This window comes from Sinocyclocheilus anshuiensis, unplaced genomic scaffold (genome assembly GCF_001515605.1).
Source record: "Sinocyclocheilus anshuiensis isolate Anshui unplaced genomic scaffold, SAMN03320099.WGS_v1.1 scaffold968, whole genome shotgun sequence".
NCBI lineage: Eukaryota > Metazoa > Chordata > Actinopteri > Cypriniformes > Cyprinidae > Sinocyclocheilus > Sinocyclocheilus anshuiensis.
The window spans coordinates 562,222-580,891 of record NW_015549636.1 but is presented as its reverse complement, the minus strand read 5'-3'; the positions used below and the strand labels follow the sequence as shown (position 1 = coordinate 580,891).

At 37.2% G+C, this 18,670-nt stretch overlaps 1 protein-coding gene and 1 pseudogene across 2 annotated transcripts in view; both read right to left on the bottom strand.

The window, feature by feature from the left end:
- The window catches only part of LOC107659758 (protein NLRC3-like), a 10,791-nt pseudogene extending 10,350 nt beyond the window's left edge, over positions 1-441 (bottom strand).
- Positions 442-9,393: 8,952 nt separating this feature from the next.
- Positions 9,394-18,670, bottom strand: part of LOC107659779 (NACHT, LRR and PYD domains-containing protein 14-like) — a 44,528-nt gene continuing 35,251 nt past the window's right edge. The window contains exons 1-5 of one of the 2 annotated variants that reach the window (XM_016448806.1): positions 17,969-18,664; positions 12,819-12,992; positions 12,536-12,709; positions 11,321-11,367; positions 9,394-10,936 (exon numbers count right to left, since the gene is read on the bottom strand). In XM_016448806.1, the coding sequence (XP_016304292.1) occupies positions 10,395-10,936; positions 11,321-11,367; positions 12,536-12,709; positions 12,819-12,992; positions 17,969-18,663 (1,632 nt within the window). In that variant the 5' untranslated portion in view covers position 18,664 and the 3' untranslated portion in view covers positions 9,394-10,394. Of the gene's footprint in view, positions 10,937-11,320; positions 11,368-12,535; positions 12,710-12,818; positions 12,993-17,968; positions 18,665-18,670 lie in introns of those variants that run through there. The other variant, XM_016448807.1, reaches the window with a different exon arrangement.

Below are 18,670 nucleotides of genomic sequence, written 5' to 3'. Positions count from 1 at the left end.
ATTGCTTTGTTATTATGAGGCTATACAAATAAAGGTAGACCCTTTTAGATTCAAATGATGTATTGCTCTTATCTGTACGATAAAAAATGACAGAGTCATTTGCGTTCTTTTTGGCGTTATTAGGAAAATAACACAAAATATGTCGGCACGTTTGCCGACCCTAGAGACAGGATTCAGTCAAGTGTTCACAGAAAATTCTTTAGACTTTACTTGAAATAGGACTTCACTTAAGGTAAAAACTCTGCCAAAGGTTAAAATGGCTAGTGTCTTACCTGGGGTCAGAGGTAAATGTTCCATCACTGAATTTAGGAGGATCATTCTTCATGGATGCATTACTCTTTGTAGACATACAGCTTGATCCAGGAGATGGAGAACCCATTTTAGAGGCAGTGCCCTCATCTTCTCTCACATTATGGAGACTCATTTTAAAGTCACTGTCTTCACAGTCTTAAAAAGAATGTTGAGAGGTTAATTTTGGACCTTTTATTGGGAATCAGAGCTTAAACGTTTTTGTAATACTGTGAAGTTGCTTAAATCCATAGTATTTTTTTTTTAAACTGAAGTACAGCCACATTAAATTCTTAATTTAAATGACATACCAATCTAATTACCTACTTCATAATTTGATAAATTAATACTAGTTCTGTCATGACAACTCTGGGAGGGATTGGCATGGTACATGACAATGTTAATGTATTTGGTCTTGGCGAAATAGATCTGCTACGCTGCTGCTGCTGCGGCAGAGCAAGTACCGAGACTTGCTACTGCCAATAAATCCACAAAATGCTGCAGTGAGCATGTAAGAAATATTGCTGCTGCAAATATAACACACATGAAATAACCCCCATATGGCATACATGAATCACCTCGTAGCATATCTATACAGGTGGAGCTGGGGAAGGTGGAGGGTTTCTGAAGCAACTGCTACGGCAAGCCCTAGTCATATATTTGAATGCTGAGCAGCGAGCTCATTGCCTACCGATACAGGAGAGAACCAATCAGCTGTGCCATGTGATAATGATGTCATTAGTTCAGAATGAATTAGACCTATCGGACTGTGCCATCTAGAGTTTCAGGCCAGAACTCTGTATTTCATTCTAGCATAAACAAATATGGTTGTTTAAAAGATGTATTAACTTTCCATTCATGCTGAAATGATTATTTGTGGATCAGAGTTCCTTGTGCCTGCCTCCTTGTGCTTTGTCATCATAAAATAATTGCTTCTACTGAAATGAAAGAGACTGTGCCTTTAAAGTATAATTTCTGCAAGACAGACAGTCACATGCCAAAGGCACATCATCTGAAGAGAGGAACTGACACTCAGTCACACCAAAATGCCAAAACCACATCATCTGCAAAGAGGAATTGTTACTCTATAACAGCAAAACACTTATACATAATGATGGGTGATGAGGATATCATACAGGATTGTTAAGATACTTCACAGGGACTTATTTTGTGTTTGTTTTTATTCATTTTTAATAATGAATTTGTATAATATAAACTTGCTGTCAGTATTTTATGTAATACCCTGACTAGAGGGCATATATATATATATATATATATATATAAATTGGGGCTGCAACTTCTTTTTTTATTTATTTTTTTATTTTTATTTTTTTATTTTTTTTATTTGTGACCTCTATAAATTATAATATTATCTTGAAAACTTGTGATGAATTTCTTAATAAATTCTGAATTGACAAACCACTTACCTATTGACTTGGTTTGATTTTCTAGTATTAACCTTTATTTTTATATCAGGTGCATTCTAACAGATCATGATCTATTGTCTTTGGGTTTTTTTACAATTATTACATAAATGAATAAATGAATAACAATATTTATATTATTGCACAGTTCAGTTGTTAGTTCATTTCAAACATTGTGAGTTGTTGATTAAAGTATAGATTTTTGAAGTTGTTGATTTTTTTTATACACAGCACATTCATATACTAGTTTCTTAATGTTTATTCAGAGTTTATGTCTGATACAGCAGTGTTAGGAACTGTAAGTCTGGACACAGTTTGGCAAAGTAATATGTTTAGTAATTTACAATAGTTTTTAGTACTAGTAGTTTAACACTAATTTAGTAATTTGGATGGAGTAGACGCAGAGTATTCAGCACTGCTTTTGTACCGAGTCAAATTGATCACATTTGTATTATAGTTAAAACCAATCAATTATACACAAAAATAAATTATATATTTTCAGTGTATAGTCTTTTTATAGTCTTTCAATATTATATTCAGTAAATGGCAAAAATAATTTACTTAAGTAATTTAGTTGTCAATGTTTCTGTTATTTTGGTCAGATCTGATGACCTAAGATTATAAGCAATTATACTGACATATAAGAAGTTAACCAAAAATTGCAAAAAAATATAATCATCCGGGTTTGAAATTGCTTGTAAGGAAGAAAAATAAAACAAAAGCTTATTTTCGCAGCATGTTTATATGAAGAATAAGTTCTGAACTTACCACAGAATATGCAGCCATTTAAATGTACAGTGTTAACAGTTTTATGCCTTGGAATAGTTTCCTTCATTCTCTTTTACTTTCAGTTCCAGGTATTTAAAAAAAAAAAAAAGTTATACTCTAGTGGCACAGAGCAGCATTACATTATCAGAGCGGTTTTGAAATACACAAAATAATGTTCTTTTTAGCAGCATCACATTACCCCTTTAAGATAGTTCAGGTGACTAAACACACAGAGTGTAAAAACACACAGTAGTTAAACTTAAATTACTCAAAGTAGATTTATTTAATAAGGTATATTAATAGCTTTTCCCGTCAGTCACCAGTATTTTCTGACCTACCTGCTTAAGATGCTCTAACTTAAAACCATCTATTACAACATGGGCACATTGTGTGAGGCAGAGAACAACCTGTTGAGACTACTACTGCACTAACAATGTTAAGGTAGGAGAAACCCTTTTCCTTTTGTGAAGCACATACTACAGCTATTAAGTGAATTGCTAAAGTGTGCTTAAGTGACACAGTATGAAAATCTTGACTTTCAAACTGCAAATTCCATGAAAGGTTTTATCTTTTTGGTGTGGTATTTTTAAAAGTTTAGGTTGTTTTCTAGTTCTCTTTTGTGCTGTGATACAGTCAGTTCTGTACAGCCGTGGTAGTCTTTTTTGGTTTTGTTTTTTATTTGGCAGACCACTTCAAGAATAAAAAAAAAAAATGTTGGTACAAAACCACAAATCTCATTCTTCAGCCACTGCAGTTTGATGGCCACCCAGGCCACCCAGGGTCCAAATGGTGTCTGCTTGGCACTGTCACCCACCTCTGTGAGGAGGAAGTGCCGCCTGGAGCACATGACCGTATGTGTAAAAGTCAAAGGATTCTGTGATGGTGGGGAGAAAAGGCGAGAAGGGTATAACTGCAGCCCAGAGATCTCCAAATGGGAGCGGGAACTCCAAAACGGGGTGGGAGCTCCAAAATAGGGCGTGGCTTCCTCCCATTGACAGACAGGCACATGACACGCATGCGCAATTTTTTCCCCCAATCCACTTCAGTGCAAACTCCGCCCCACAGCTGATTCTAAAGATTTTATTGGTTGTGTCAATTAAAGTGTTGATTTCCTACATTATGCTACAAAAAATGCTAACCCCTAAACCTACCCCACACCTGACCCTAACCTTAACCAGTGAAATTGACTGCACGGCGGGATTGGCGCTGAAGGAGATAAACAGTTAATAAGATTATGCGTTATGAGATCGTTCCGTAACTCCCCAACCGGACCTCACCGGACAATAGGTGCGTTCGACTTCATGCCGCGCCGCGCAAACCGATCGGCGGCTGACTTGAAGCAGTGCATGCCGGTTAGAAATTTTGTCTGACTTGAACAGGCGCCGACACTACGTCACTGTCACGTGTGGCATCAAAGTACCGCGAGAGCGTTTCGAGAGCAGCCGGCTTGACTCAGCTGGCGCAGCTTTTTCAGAGCGACTGCAGGAGTGCTGATGAGATGACAACACAGCTGTTTCACGATTGGCCAAATTCACCACATGACAACAATGACGTGTTTCTAACATCTTCAAATCCAATACTGCTCATAAATCTGTGTTCTTAGAGAGCATTAAAAGCTTTTTTACTGTAGTCGCAATGTTATATTGAGTCACGTTTATCATGAAAGCATATATACCCACACTTTATTAGTAATTAAATAGTATATTTACGTTGAACTTTATTCTTAAACAGATGGCGCTTTATTAAGCAGTATATAAAAAGTGTTTCTGTTGCTCATGAAAACGTTTCTGGAACGTCTGTGTATTTGACAAATATTGCATTTAATTGACTTCATCTGTGATAGAGTATGCAAACACCGCGCGAGCGTCACTAACGGGAGCAGAAAGTGTCCGGCTTGACGGCTCCGTTTTCAACTCCGCCCCCGACTGCAAGCGGCTACTCTCGTTGACTGCCGTCTGTAGCGGAGCTTCAAGTCGAACGCACCTATTGGCACCTTTTTAGTTACACCCAGCGTCACTACCCCCTCCTATCCTGCGAATTTCGAGCCCGGGGACGCCCCAGTTGCTTAGAAAAAAGCGATATATCTTTCCCCTGCGCTGCGCTGGGACAGCTCGCGGGAGAGCTTGTGGGTGATTCCCGTTAATATCATTAAGCAGAGGTTCTCATTAAGCAGATGTTCAAACTCCAGTCCGAACACCACTGGCCACAAGCTTTGGGCTCTGCTCTCACGGAGAATATTTACTTATATAGCATATTTTATTTTAGATGAACTAGAAACAATGTTACATTTATAAAGTTGTATTTTGAAATGTAAGTCATTAACAATTGGCTGGAGCCAGAGCCAATGGTGAAAGTCTTTGCTCGAGGAGACCCCGCCCCATTTTGGAGGTTCTGCCCACTTTTGGAGTTCACGCCCCACTTTGGAGATCTCCGGTCTGCAGTTATATCTACTTGGAAAAGGCTGGTCTAGATACAGCTCCTTTAGATGCAAGACCTGATTGAGACCATAAGAATTCCACAGGTAAGATAATGCAGTGTTGATAACCAGAGTGACAGACAATAGAAAGTGAGATTGATATTAACTCAAGTTAACATAAATATGTATGTTATGACCTTCAACATCATCTTCCACAAAAACAAAAAAAAACTGTTCTTACTATGTGATTACCAGAGGTGGGACTTTCAAGTCACAAGCAAGTCTTCAAGTCATATCCCAAGTCCTCAAAGAGTTAAAGTTAATGAGATAATTAAGTGACTAATTAAATGATGATTGTGCATTAGTGATGAACACCTGCTGTTATTGAGAATTACAGAGGATCAGATGTTGATGTTTTATTGGTTAAAATGATGTCACCATCATGGAGATCAGTGTTTGCTTTAGTTGGGCTCTTGACCCTTGACTCCAGTGTTAAATATCTCGCTGTAGTGGTGCGCGTGGTGTTGTAAAGTAGTGATATCAGTGCTATGCAATGTGCAGGGTTTAGTTGTTTTTGTGTGGTGAGATTAGTCATCATGAGCTGACTTTGTTGCAATCAAAATACGTTTTTATTTTCTTCACTTATATGTTTCTGTTTTCTTCAAAATCAACACTACGAATCCACAGCACACAAAAAAAATACTACTCTAATAGTTGTAGTGGATGCATTTTAAATCTATTAAATGCATATATAAATTTGAAGTTGAGTGTTGTTTCGACACACACAGACATCAAGAACCAGCATATGAATCTCAACAATGGTGGAAATCAACAAAATGGTTCATGCTGCAATGCATGCTGGGTAACACCATAGTAAAAACTCCCATCATGCACTGCAGTATGAATAATTATTGTCACCACTGTTGAGGATCATATGATAAGTGCTCATTTCTAAAAGCCTGAGATGACATGGACATGAGCCTTTTAATGCATTATATTGGCATTTTTATGTAGAAGAATTTTTTTTTGTTCTGTTCAAAAATCATTGTATGGCAGTTAATAAACAAAGAACAAACTACTTTATGATGAATAGTCATAATGAATCATTAGAAAATGTAAACTAATCTTCTACTTCAAGGTTTGATTCAGCAAAGCACCAATGTTTGTTGTGTAACAACATTATAATTGCTCAGAAGCAAATTACTTTGCATTAGTAAAAGGGTCAAGAGACTATCTAAGGCAAACCTTGACCACAAATATGGTGGCGTAGTGTTTTTTTTTCAGTCGATTTCATCCAAGGCTGTGGCTGAAGTCAGATGTAGTTCTTGTGTTTCTCTTTTCTTCAATGATGTTGATTGTTAACAGCAGGTGTTCATCACTAATGCACAATCATCATTTAATTAGTTACTTAATTATCTCATTAACTTTAACTCTTTGAGGACTTGGGATTTGACTTGAAGACTTGCTTGTGACTTGAAAATCCCACCTCTGGTATTCGCATTCTTCTGTCTCCGTATTCTTCCGACCTTCGTCCTCTTTAATAGTCAAAGTCTGTATATCAAAATAATTCAGCTACGCACTTCAGTTGTCTACGTTTCGGCCATTTTGGCCAGAGCTGTTAAACTGTCGAATGATCGAGATTTAAATCTAATGTAAAGAACAGCAACACACAAAAAGCAGCTAAGTGTAGGCGACATACACTTACATGATCAATTCTTAATAAATAAATACATTCTTAACTTACCACAAAACAGGCGGTTTAAATATCTAACGTTGACAGGTTTAAAACCTTGAAATAGCGTCTCTTCTTTTCATCCTCTTTCACTTTCGGTTCTAGTTAGTCACGTGTTACTTCACAGTAAACACGCTCGCGCGTCCTCTAGTGGCGCAGAGCATCATCACACTCAAGTGAGTCTACTCTAGAGCAGCTGTGATGTAGGTGACAGCCCTACTGAAAAACAACAATAAAACCATCACAGCAAATTTGAATGGTTTCCACTACAAATACCATCACAAAATTACAAACCATCAACCTTTAACCATTAAAACCATTAAAAAATGGTTTTCTGTAGTGTTTTGGGACATATTCCATTAGGATTTATTGGTTTTAACAAGCCACCAATAGAGGGCGACTAATTACCAGTAGAGACCCACAGTTTCCCTTAAAACCAATACAAGTCCCATTATAAACACTAAAACCATTAAAAATGTTGTAATGGTGTCTGTTTTTTTTTTGTTTGTTTTTTGTTCAGCAGGGAGAGCACACAGTCTGAATGAAAATTAAACTCAACACCAAAACTAAACCTCAAGAAAATGTTATGTCGTCTAATGAAGTAATAACTTTGTATTGACCCGTGTCTGAAGCATACATTGAAAAAACACCAACTCATTGGCCGGTGACAGCCATGACGTCACTACTGGTGCGACTATACTATAAATAGGTGCCGGGAGCACACATCATTCACTTCTTCGTCTTTTTCAATGTATGCTTCAGACACGGGTCACGACGAGGCGGTCCCCATAGCGACCCCTAGAGGATGCAGTTTGAAGTTCCCATGAAAGGGAATCCATAGTTACCATGAATGTCATGAGAATGTCATGATCTGTGCCACTAGAGGGAGGGCAAAGCTTTCCTTTTAAAAACCAAGGCGTCTTAACCAGGTGTCGTTTTACCTGGCCGTGGTGCTGCAACATAAAGTCTGTGTCCTTCATGTGTCAGTCGTCTCTCACTCCCAGCTCACAGCGGTCAGATGATCCAGACAGTACAGGACAGACTCTGACCGTGTCCCACAGAGAGATGACCTGCGCACAGACTCACAGAGACTCCAACAACACATCCATTCAGGACACGAGAGAGGAGTGCAGATGAACAATGAAAACAGACTGAAAGAAGAGAGGAGACGGTGTGACATCTGTCACAACTGTGAAAGGATTCATTTCACTGGTACAAAATAATGAAGTCTGGTAGAATTAATCAATTTATTTTGAATTGAATAAATCCACATTTTAGGTCACCTGATAAAATGTTTTAACAAAACCCAAACGCATGAAAAAAGAAACACACACACACACACAAATATTATATATATATATATATATATAATGTATACAGAACAATGTAAGCTGTAACAAATGTCAACAAATAGATAAAACATTATTTCAGTGTTGTAGAAGATTATCTTATTTAAATTATGGTAATTTCAATCAGTAAAAGGTGATTTAATATGTATAATAGTGTACATTGTACAGGAATAAAACACACTGATCTAACAGTTCCTGACAATCCAGTAGGATGAAGCTGAGTCTGTGGATCCTATGAAACAGTGACAACATCTACAGTAGCTTTTATAAGAACACACTAAATTAATGCATTAATTAAAGAGTCCAGCAGAGCTCAGAATGCTTCTACAGACCATCACATTGACTCACTGAAGTCTCCACTGAATCTCACACACAGCAGATGATAGCTTATAATTAAAAGGTGAAAAAAAAATCCACGACAAACAGGATTCAAATATGAAGATTCAAATGTTTTGAAAAGTCATTTCATGCTTTTACTAAAAAAAATAAAAAAAAACCTACACATTAAAATAAATATCTAAAATACATAATAGCTCAATTACCTTATATGGACTCGTAAGTCTGTGGAATATGACCTCACAATCTGGCTTTATCCACCTTATTTTTCCCGTAAGAGCGGCGCTGCCATTTGTACATTTAATGCATCTGGCTTCCGGTGTGGTTCGCTTTCAGCTATTTTTAGCTCTACAAAACAGCTGGTTTTGCAAACTGGTGTTTCTTGCCATATTATTTTAATGCCATGTCTTAATTATGAACACACTGGTTTGTAGTGCAAACAGTTTTACAGTATACTGCAGTTTGTTATTCTTCTTGTTATTTCCCTTCAGCAGCTAATGAACCAGAAGTCTCGCACATTCACAGAAAACGGCTTACTTCCACACTGAAAACTAAGATGGATACCTCACAATTAGGGCTGGACGATATGGCCAAAATTTATATCACGATATATTTCTTAATTTCGGTCGATACGATATAATTCCGATATCGATATGAAAACTGTTAAAAATAGCCTTATAAAAACGGTCAAGAACGCCCACAACAGATGTCTTTACCTACAAACTTATGAAAAATTAATTTGCCAAGTCTACCTCTTCCTATAAAACTATTTATTTTTTAGAAAAAAAAACAGCACAAATAAATTAATGTTCACCGTTTATTTGTATTTAGCCTTCATACAAACATGGGTGAAATCACTGTCAAATAAACATCTCAGACTCACCTTATTATTAATATCTTTAACTTCAAACTATACCACATACAAACATACCACTCAAACATTTTTGAACAGTAAGATTTTTATGTTTTTAAAGAATTCTCTTCTGCTCACCAAGCCTGCATTTATTTGATCCTAAATATTTTTTTACTATTTAAAATAACTGTTTTCTAGAAAATATTTTAAAATGTAATTTACTCCTGTGATTTCAAAGCTCTCAAAGCTTTGGATAAAAAAATAATTGAATTATGAATGTCTTGATTTTTCTCTAGATTTACAACCTTTAAAATGTAAAATCAGTGCTCACGCCTCTCAAACTTTCTCAGAAGATTGCTGTTTGTTGACCCCATCACACAAACAAACACACAAATGAGTCATAACTGCCCCACATACTTGAGAATCTGCAGTGAGCAGTGTGGATCATTCAGTCTCTTGCTGAGCAGCTGGACTCCTGGTGGTTCTGGGTGAATGTAGCTCAGATCCAGCTCTCTCAGGTGTGAGGGGTTTGAACTCAAGACAAATAAAAGCTGAAGGCAAATAACCACAGCCTTCCTCTGTCACCATACAGCCAGACAACCTACAGAGAGAGAATGTCCGAAATCTCATTCATGTGTTTTGTGCTTTTGGAATTTGACAACTGGTCACTATATATTTACATGATATAAATGAGATCTGCTTGGACATTTTTTCAAAATTGTATTGCACAATTTCTCCTTTTGTGTTTTACAGATGCAAGTAATCACATAGGTTTGGAACATGAAGGTGATTAATTTACACAATTTTCATTTTTGGGAAAAATCATTGCTCTAAATTACCTGTGACGGTTAATGAGAAGTCTGTTAACTGGGTCTGTATAAAATGTGTTTATTGTGTTTGTGACGAGAGCACATCTATAGAGAGCAGCAAATGAGGGTGTGGAGTATGTTTAACAAGAGTGATGAAAGGCTGTAAAGGAAAAGTTGTGCAGAAAGAATACTCCAAATTCACTAACATTAGGATGAAGGTTAAGAACAAATTCATGTGTGTATGCACATGTTGTAAATTAGGCGGGATGTTATCTTAAGAAGTTTGAATGTGCATATAATTAAAAATAATCTATGCAATTATTAGTAAATGAGACCCATTGTTTTTTGTAAGAAAGAGAAAAACCAAAAAAAAAAATAAAATAGTTTGAAGCAGACAATCTGTTTGTCTCAGTTGTTTTTCAGAGCAGATTATTAATCTGACGCAGAGACAGTGAGGAATCAAACTTCCCATATCCAGCGTAGAGGGGTTCAGTGAATGTGGTGTTGAATGTGTGCAAGTGTGTGAGTGTGTGTGTGTCAGAGACGCTGTAGAAGGACAGAGTGCCAGCCGGCCAGTCCAGATACACTCCTACTCTAGTAGATAGCGGTGAAGGAACAGATATGGTATTGCTGACATTATTGTGCCAGGAAGTGAACGCATTAGCAGTGCAGAAGAGACTCCAGGATTTGTCATTGTATCCAAACCAAGAGTCACTCCCTGCTTTCCTGCTGATTCCTTTGTATGTCACTGCTATATGAGCCTTAGATCCACTCCATTCAGCCTCCCAGTAACAGCGTCCAGTCAGACTCTCTTCACACAGAACCTGCTCAAAGCTCTCAAATCTCTCTGGAAGATTAGGATATGACTGATGTTCTTTCACACGTGTTGCCTTCCTGTTCCCCTCAGACAGGATGAGTTGAGTGTTTGCTGTGTTTGGATCCAGTGTGAGATCACAGGCATCTGAACAACAAGAGGGGTGAGAACCTTAATGATATTATTAAACAAGTGTGTGTGTGTGTGTGTGTGTGTGTGTGTGTACCTGGTATTTATCATGTTATGGGGACCAAATGTCCCCACAAGGATAGTAATACCAGAAAATTATGACGTTTTGGGGACATTTTTGAGGTCCCCATGAGGAAACAAGCTTATAAATCATACAGAATTAAGTTTTTTGAAAATCTAAAAATGCAGAAAGTTTCCTGTGAGGGCTAAGTTTAGGTGTAGGCCAATAGAAAATACAGTTTGTACAGTATAAAAACCATTACACCTATGGAATGTCCTCATAAAACATGGAAACACGACATGTGAGTGCGCGTGTGTGTGAGTGAGAAAGAAAATACCTACATTTTCTCAGTCCTGGTGTGATTCTGAAATGGCCTTCATGATCCAAACTAGAAAGAGACCATTATAAAACATAGATGATAAATGTTTGATCATCAGAATTGTTCAAGAAGGATAAACTCAAGACCAAGTGACTAAAACACACAAGTGCACATTTATTTCTACTAAGGGTTCATTTTAGGCCAGAAACACACTTGCAAAATACACAAATGCACACACAGATTAGAATTAAATTACTACTATTTGGTCTTTGTTTCTAGGTTGCCTCTGCAAACACTTTAGAATAAGGTTTTCACAGAGTAATATGATTTCCTACGAGAACTTAAACCAAAACAATTAATAAAATACTTTTGAGAGATACTGGACTCTGGCGATAGCAGCATAGCGGTGCGTCTTCATTTGGTAACAACTTGTGTATGATTCTGAAATGTCCTAATCAGCATCATTTATATGTGATGTTGTTGAAACTTTGATTGTTGAAAATAAATATGCAGCGTTGACCCACAGTAGGGTTAATTTCATACAGTTTGTTATTTGTACACTAATCCCATTATTTTATTATTTAATGTACCTGAGCTAACATGAACTAACAACAAAGAGTTGTGGTTTTATTAACTAATGTTAACATACATTAATCAGCAGAGTTAGGACTTTCAAGTCACAAGCAAGTTTTCAAGTCATACCCCAAGTCCTCAAAGAGTTAAAGTTAATGAGATAATTAAGTGACTAATTAAATGATGATTGTGCATTAGTGATGAACACCTAAACTTATAAACAGGAAAGAAAAAAAAAGTTATTTTTATTCTAATCAGGCCAGCTTATGCTGACTTTCTCATCAGATAAAAACAGCTAATAGCTGCATAGCACTGATTTCTCTGCTTTACAACACCTCATGCATTGTTACAGAGAAAGACACGGATATGACTCGAGACTTGCTTGTGACTTGAAAGTCCCACCTCTGCCTTTAACCGTTATTTCACTTGTTCATACAAAAATATCACAGGATTATTACAATGTATGATCCACACAGCGAAAGTCTGTCAAGTCCAAGGGTGATACTAAATCGATACCAAATATTTATTTAATTTAGTTTTGCTAATAAACAAATATTGTTTTTTTTAAACATCTTCACTTTACATCAAGAGACTAAACCATTTACACAGTACTGTATACGTATATTAACTTATGTAAATTATATAAACCAACTGCCCCACATACTCGAGTATCTGCAGTTTATAGTCTGGATCCTCCAGTTTGTGTTTGAGCAGCTGGACTCCTGAGTGTCCTGGGTGATTGTAGCTCAGATCCAGCTCTCTCAGGTGTGAGGGGTTTGAACTCAGAGCTGAAGACAAATAACCACAGCCTTCCTCTGTCACCATACAGCCAGACAACCTACAGACACACAGAAACAGTAAATAGGGGGTTGTTAAAGTTAGTATGGAACCTTAACATTTAAATAATCATGTATCTACAAATGAATTGCTTAGTGTAAAAGTCTAACCTCAGTATCTGCAGGTGACAGTTTGTACTCTTCAGTCCATCAGAGAGCAGCTTCACTCCTGAATCCTGCAGGTCATTGTTACTCAGATCCAGCTCTCTCAGGACACAGTTTGAGGATTGTAGAGCTGATGACACAACTTCACAGTCCTGAGCAGTGAGATTACAGCCAGCAAGACTGAAACAAAGCAAAACATGTTTTAAGTTAACTCTTTCACGAGTAAATTTAAAATATTCTAGCTGTTCCCCCAGAGTGAGTATTTTTTAAGGTGACCATTATTTTAGAAGTTCCCCCTTATTGTTTCCATGGTGACACGTCATGTTTGCCATGCGAAAATCCACAGCCACAATAACACTGTATGACAGATGTGTCGATTTTAATTAGTTTATCCTTTTTTATTCAAAATATTCACAAACTTGCTTACCATGTCATCAACTATCTGATATTCCGATTCTCAAATATGCGTAAGTGCAGTGTTGTATCCGAGTCCAGTGTCGAGTCCTAGTTTTTAATCAATTGAGCAGAGGTGGGACTTTCAAAGAGTTAAAGTTAATGAGATAATTAAGTGACTAATTCAATGATGTTTGTGCATTAGTGATGAACACCTGCTGTTATTGAGAATTACAGAGGATCAGATGCTGATGTTTTATTTGTTAAAATTATGGCACCATCATGGAGATCAGTGTTTGCTTTAGTTGTGCTGTTGACCCTTGACTCTTGTGATAGATGTCTCTCTATAACAATGCATGAGGTTTTGTAAAGCAGAGAGGAGATATTAGCAGTTTTTATGCGAGATAGTTGTCATGAGCTGACCTGATTACAGTTAAAATTATTTTTTTTTATATATGTTTAGGGTTTGCATAATCATTCCTGTGAAACTACAGCATGCAAACAAGGTGTTGTTCTAATAGTTATAATGAATTTTTAATATATGTAATGCATACAAAAAGTTGATCCCCAGTGCTATGTAGACACACACAGACATCAACAACCAGCATATGAATCTCAACAATGGTGACAATCAACAAAATGTGTCATGCTGCAATGCATGCTGGGTAACACCATAGTAAAAACTCCCATCATGCACTGTAGTATGAAAAATTATTGTCACCACTGTTGAGGATCATATGATAAGTGTTCATGTCTAAAAGCCTAAGCTAATACAGTTCTTCTTCAATATTGAAGTTTTTTTTTTTTTTTTTTGCAGTTCAGTAATTGCTGAACCTGCTTCAAGGTTTGATTCTACAATGCACAAATGGTTGTTGTGAAACAACATTTCAATTACTTTAATGCAGATTACTTTGAGTTAGTAAAAGGGTCAAGAGCACAACTAAAGCAAACACTGATCTCCATGATGGGACCATCATTTTAACCAATAAAACATCAACATCTGATCCTCTGTAATTCTCAATAACAGCAGGTGTTCATCACTAATGCACAATCATCATTTAATTAGTCACTTAATTATCTCATTAACTTTAACTCTTTGAGGACTTGGGTTTTGACTCGTTTGTGACTTGAAAGGAATGACGTGGTTCCTCCTCTGCTGAAATCAGCTGCTGAGTTCATGGGTGGAATAAACATATGGCAGGACTTTTACTTTCTGACCCCTGGATTTTACACCTCTGTGCGTAAGTGAGTGTGTTTTGGTATTTAAAAACCTTTATAAATGATCTTGATCTATAACGTGAGATGGGCTACACCATGTTTGTTTGCGCTGCAGTTCAAGGAGTCCTGTCAGTCGGATTTACAGCATGCAAATAAATCAATTTCTCCCAAAATACATGTACAGTGCATCCGGTAAGTATTCACAGGACTTCACTTTTTCCACATTTTATTATGTTACAGCCTTATTCCAAAATGGATTAAATTCATTATTTTCCTCAAAATTCTACAAACAATACCCCATAATTGCAGCTTGAAAGAAGATTGTTTAAAATCTTTGCATATCTATTAAAAATAAAAAACAAAAAATCACATGTACATAAGTATTCACAGCCTTTGCCATGACACTTAAAATTGAGCTCATGTGCATCTTGTTTCCACTGATCATCCTTGAGATGTTTCTACAACTTGATTGGAGTCCACCTGTGCTACATTCAGTTGATTGGACATGAATTGGAAAGGCACACACCTGTCTATATAAGGTCCCACAGTTAACAGTGCATGTCAGAGCACAAACCAAGCCATGAAGTCCAAGGAATTGTCTATAGACCTCCGAGACAGGATTGTATCGAGGCACAGATCTGGGGAAGCATACAGAAAAATCTCTGCAGCATTGAAGGTCCCAATGAGCACAGTGGCCGCCATCATCCATAAATGGAAGAAGTTTGGAACCATCAGGACTCTTTCTGGAGCAGACTGCCCAGTCAAACTGAATGATCAGGGGAGAAGGGCCTTAGTCAGGGAGGTGACCAAAAACCTCATGGTCACTCTGACAGAGCTCCAGCATTTCTCTGTGGAGAAAGGAGAACCTTCCAGAAGAACAACCATCTCTGCAGCACTCCACCAATCAGGTCTGTATGGTAGAGTGGCCAGACGGAAGCCACTCCTCAGTGAAAGGCACATGACAGCCCACCTGAAGGACTGTCAGACCATGAGAAACAAAAGTTGAAGGTGCTTCAACAAAGTATTGAGCAAAACTTATGCACGTTATTTTTATGTACTTTTTTTTTTGATACATTTGCAAAGATTTCAAACAGACTTCTTTCACGTTGTCAATTATGGGGTATTGTATAATTTTGAGGAAAATAATGACTTTAATCCATTTTGGAATAAGGCTGTAACATAAAATGTGGAAAAAGTGAAGCGCTGTGAATACTTTACGGATGCACAGTAAGTAAGTGGCCAATGAACTTGGAGAGGAAGAGAGAAGGGATGTGACGGTGAAGAAATTTTCCCACCGGTTAACCAACGTGTGACAACACCGGTAATACCGGTATCACCGGGGGGTGGGTAGTTAGTTGGAGTTTTTCATCTTTTCCTAGCTTTTTTTCGCTTTTCAAATCATCAAAATGGCTTGTAAATACCTGTGCGCATGTTACTTTCGAATTAGCGGTAATTCAGCGTCAATTGCTTGAATGGACAACAACAAAACTGTACAACGACACTTACTTAAATTAAACCTCTAACTTTTATTAACATAACGAATAAAAATACACCAAGCTAAAGGTCTAATATTAAATATCTAATATTGAAAATCAGCAAACATTGTGGAACCAAATAAATAACGTTTAATGAATGTAAAAAAAAAAAATACTTCCATAAACAAGTTACATAAATGGCAAAATTCAACAGGCTTTTCACAATCCAAAATATTTCCAAACAGGAGCTTTTGCGTTTCGTTTCAAAACTAAATCTTCCGCTATTATATTCTTGTCGGGCCGCTCGACTCACTCTCATCACGTGATAAATTAAATCTGACTCCTGCTGCTGATCTGCGATGCGACTGTCGGCACGCTGCATTGAGCAGCCATGTTCAGTTTTTAATTGTAGTGTCTGTTCTCTAACTGAAGTAAATTATTTTTTTATTACTATATAAATCAAAATGACGGTGGGGGGCGGTGCCGTGATGGGCAAGTGACATAACCGGTGTTGCGGCTTAACACCGGTAACACCGTCAACACCAACTATCGCAGCAAACCTAGAAGTGATATTATATTATTATTATATTATATTATAATATTGTTAATATTATAGTTACTTACACTATGACTATCTGATATGAATAAAACACGTCAGCAAATTATATTTGAATGGATTATTATTGCTACTTCTATAGACATAAGTGTGTATTATACAAACTCTAAATGTATTTTTTTACTAGTACTTCTGTTTATTTAACATAACAGTCAGCATGTCAGAGCGCAGTTTGTCCTGTGGGTGGCAGTAATGGAAAAAAGTAAAATATCTCCAGCTGCTAAATTTAAATCTGCGTTTGCTGATTGGCGCAGAGCCAGAGACAGACACGTTTTTACAGCGCTGCACATTAAAACCAGTCACACACGATTCTGTTGAGCTTATGAATGCAATGACCAATCAGAGGCGTTCAGATGAGTCATCACTGAAACACCAGTGTTTTGTTCAGTGAGCGCACTCGCTGACTGAATTCTGCTCTCTGGCAAATTCTCTCATCAGAAACAAAGTGCAGAAGTGCATACGAATGTGAGTAAGATATTAATTTCACAGTGTAAACCACTTCAGTGATTACAATGGGAGTTTTTGAACTTTGGCTAGACTGAAGTCAGTGAAAATTTTCTTTGATAATGTAAATATTCTTTGCTCTTTCTGTACAATGAAAGTGTTGTAATTTGTAACTTACAATGTTTTTATTAAATTCACGTTAAATACAAAGTCAGTTGTATAAAAAAACATCCACATCTGGTACTTAAGTAAAAAGACAGGTTTTTATGCGTAGTTAATAGATTACACTATTAGGCTACTTTGCCCATTGCCCATTATAGATCAACTAACATAATCTATAAACACATTTGAGAATCAAGATATTTCATGATATAGTTAACACATTTGGGAATATTTCGAAAATAAAAAGGAAAAATAAAAACATAAGCCTATATCAGTTATACAGTGCTATCGTGGCTGCTGTGTGTCACATGACAAGCATGACGAGCCGAGCCCCCCCACCACTTCACTCGTGCCCCCACAAAAATAATGAGTGCATGATGCCTCTGATGCTACAAAACAAAATTACTTAAAACTAATTTCAATGAAACATGATGAAATATTTATTTGAGTTTAAATTGTTATAGTTTACTTCTAGAGATTGCAGTGATGCATGACATGGTGAAAAATGACTGAATGAAAAATACTGAAAGTAGGTTCTGGTCTAGATTTGCCATTGCTCAGTGCCAGCCAAAGAGCAAAAGCACAGTTTGAATTTGGCAGTTATGTGACACCACTGAACATTATAAATCCCATATGTGGGACCATACTCCCAAGGGCACTGAAATAAAAATCCCACATTTGGGAAGGTACTGCTCAAAATGTCAATAAACTGTTAACCAAGCTATGCATCTTTTTCTCTGCAAATTTCAATCTCAGTTTAATTATTGCAAATATTTATAATTATACTGCCTTTCAAAGAGGATAATGTCACCCTGCAGAAACTTCAATAAAATTAATTAAACACTCACAGAGCTTTTCTGCAGTTGCTCACAGCTGGTATCAGTCTTCTCCTGCCCTCATCTGATGTGTTGTATTTCTTGAGGTCCAGCTCATCCAGCGGCTCCTCTGACATCTGAAGCATGTAGGCGATTGTTGAGCAGTGAGCAGGAGAGAGTTTCTTCTCTGAGTGTTTGTCTGATTTCACAAACTCCTGAATCTCTCTGGACAGAGTCTGATCTTTCACTTCCAGCAGACAGAGGAACAGATTGATGGATCTTTCAGTGGAGAGTCCATGTCCATCTTTGATCTTCTCTTTAATGTACTGTGTGGTTCTCCTGATGCTCTCTGAGCTGTTCTCTGTGTGTGTCAGTAGATCCTGTAAGAGTCTCTGATTGGACTCCAGTGAGACTCCCAGCAGGAACAGCAGGAACAGATCCAGATGACCATTCTCACTCTCTAGGGCTTTATCTACTGCTCTTTTATGCAAATTATGTAGTGAATCCAATAATGCTTCTGTAGTGCTGCTTATGTGGTAGTAAAACACGTGGAAAGCAGCGAGAAACTCCTGAACGCTCAGATGAATGAAACTGTAGACTTTCCTCTGATGAATCACAGATTCCTCCTTAAAGATCTCAATGCAAATCCCAGAATACACTGAGGCGTCAGTGATGTCTATGCCGCTCTCAATCAGGTCCTCCTCATAGAACATCACATTGCCCTTCATCAGCTGT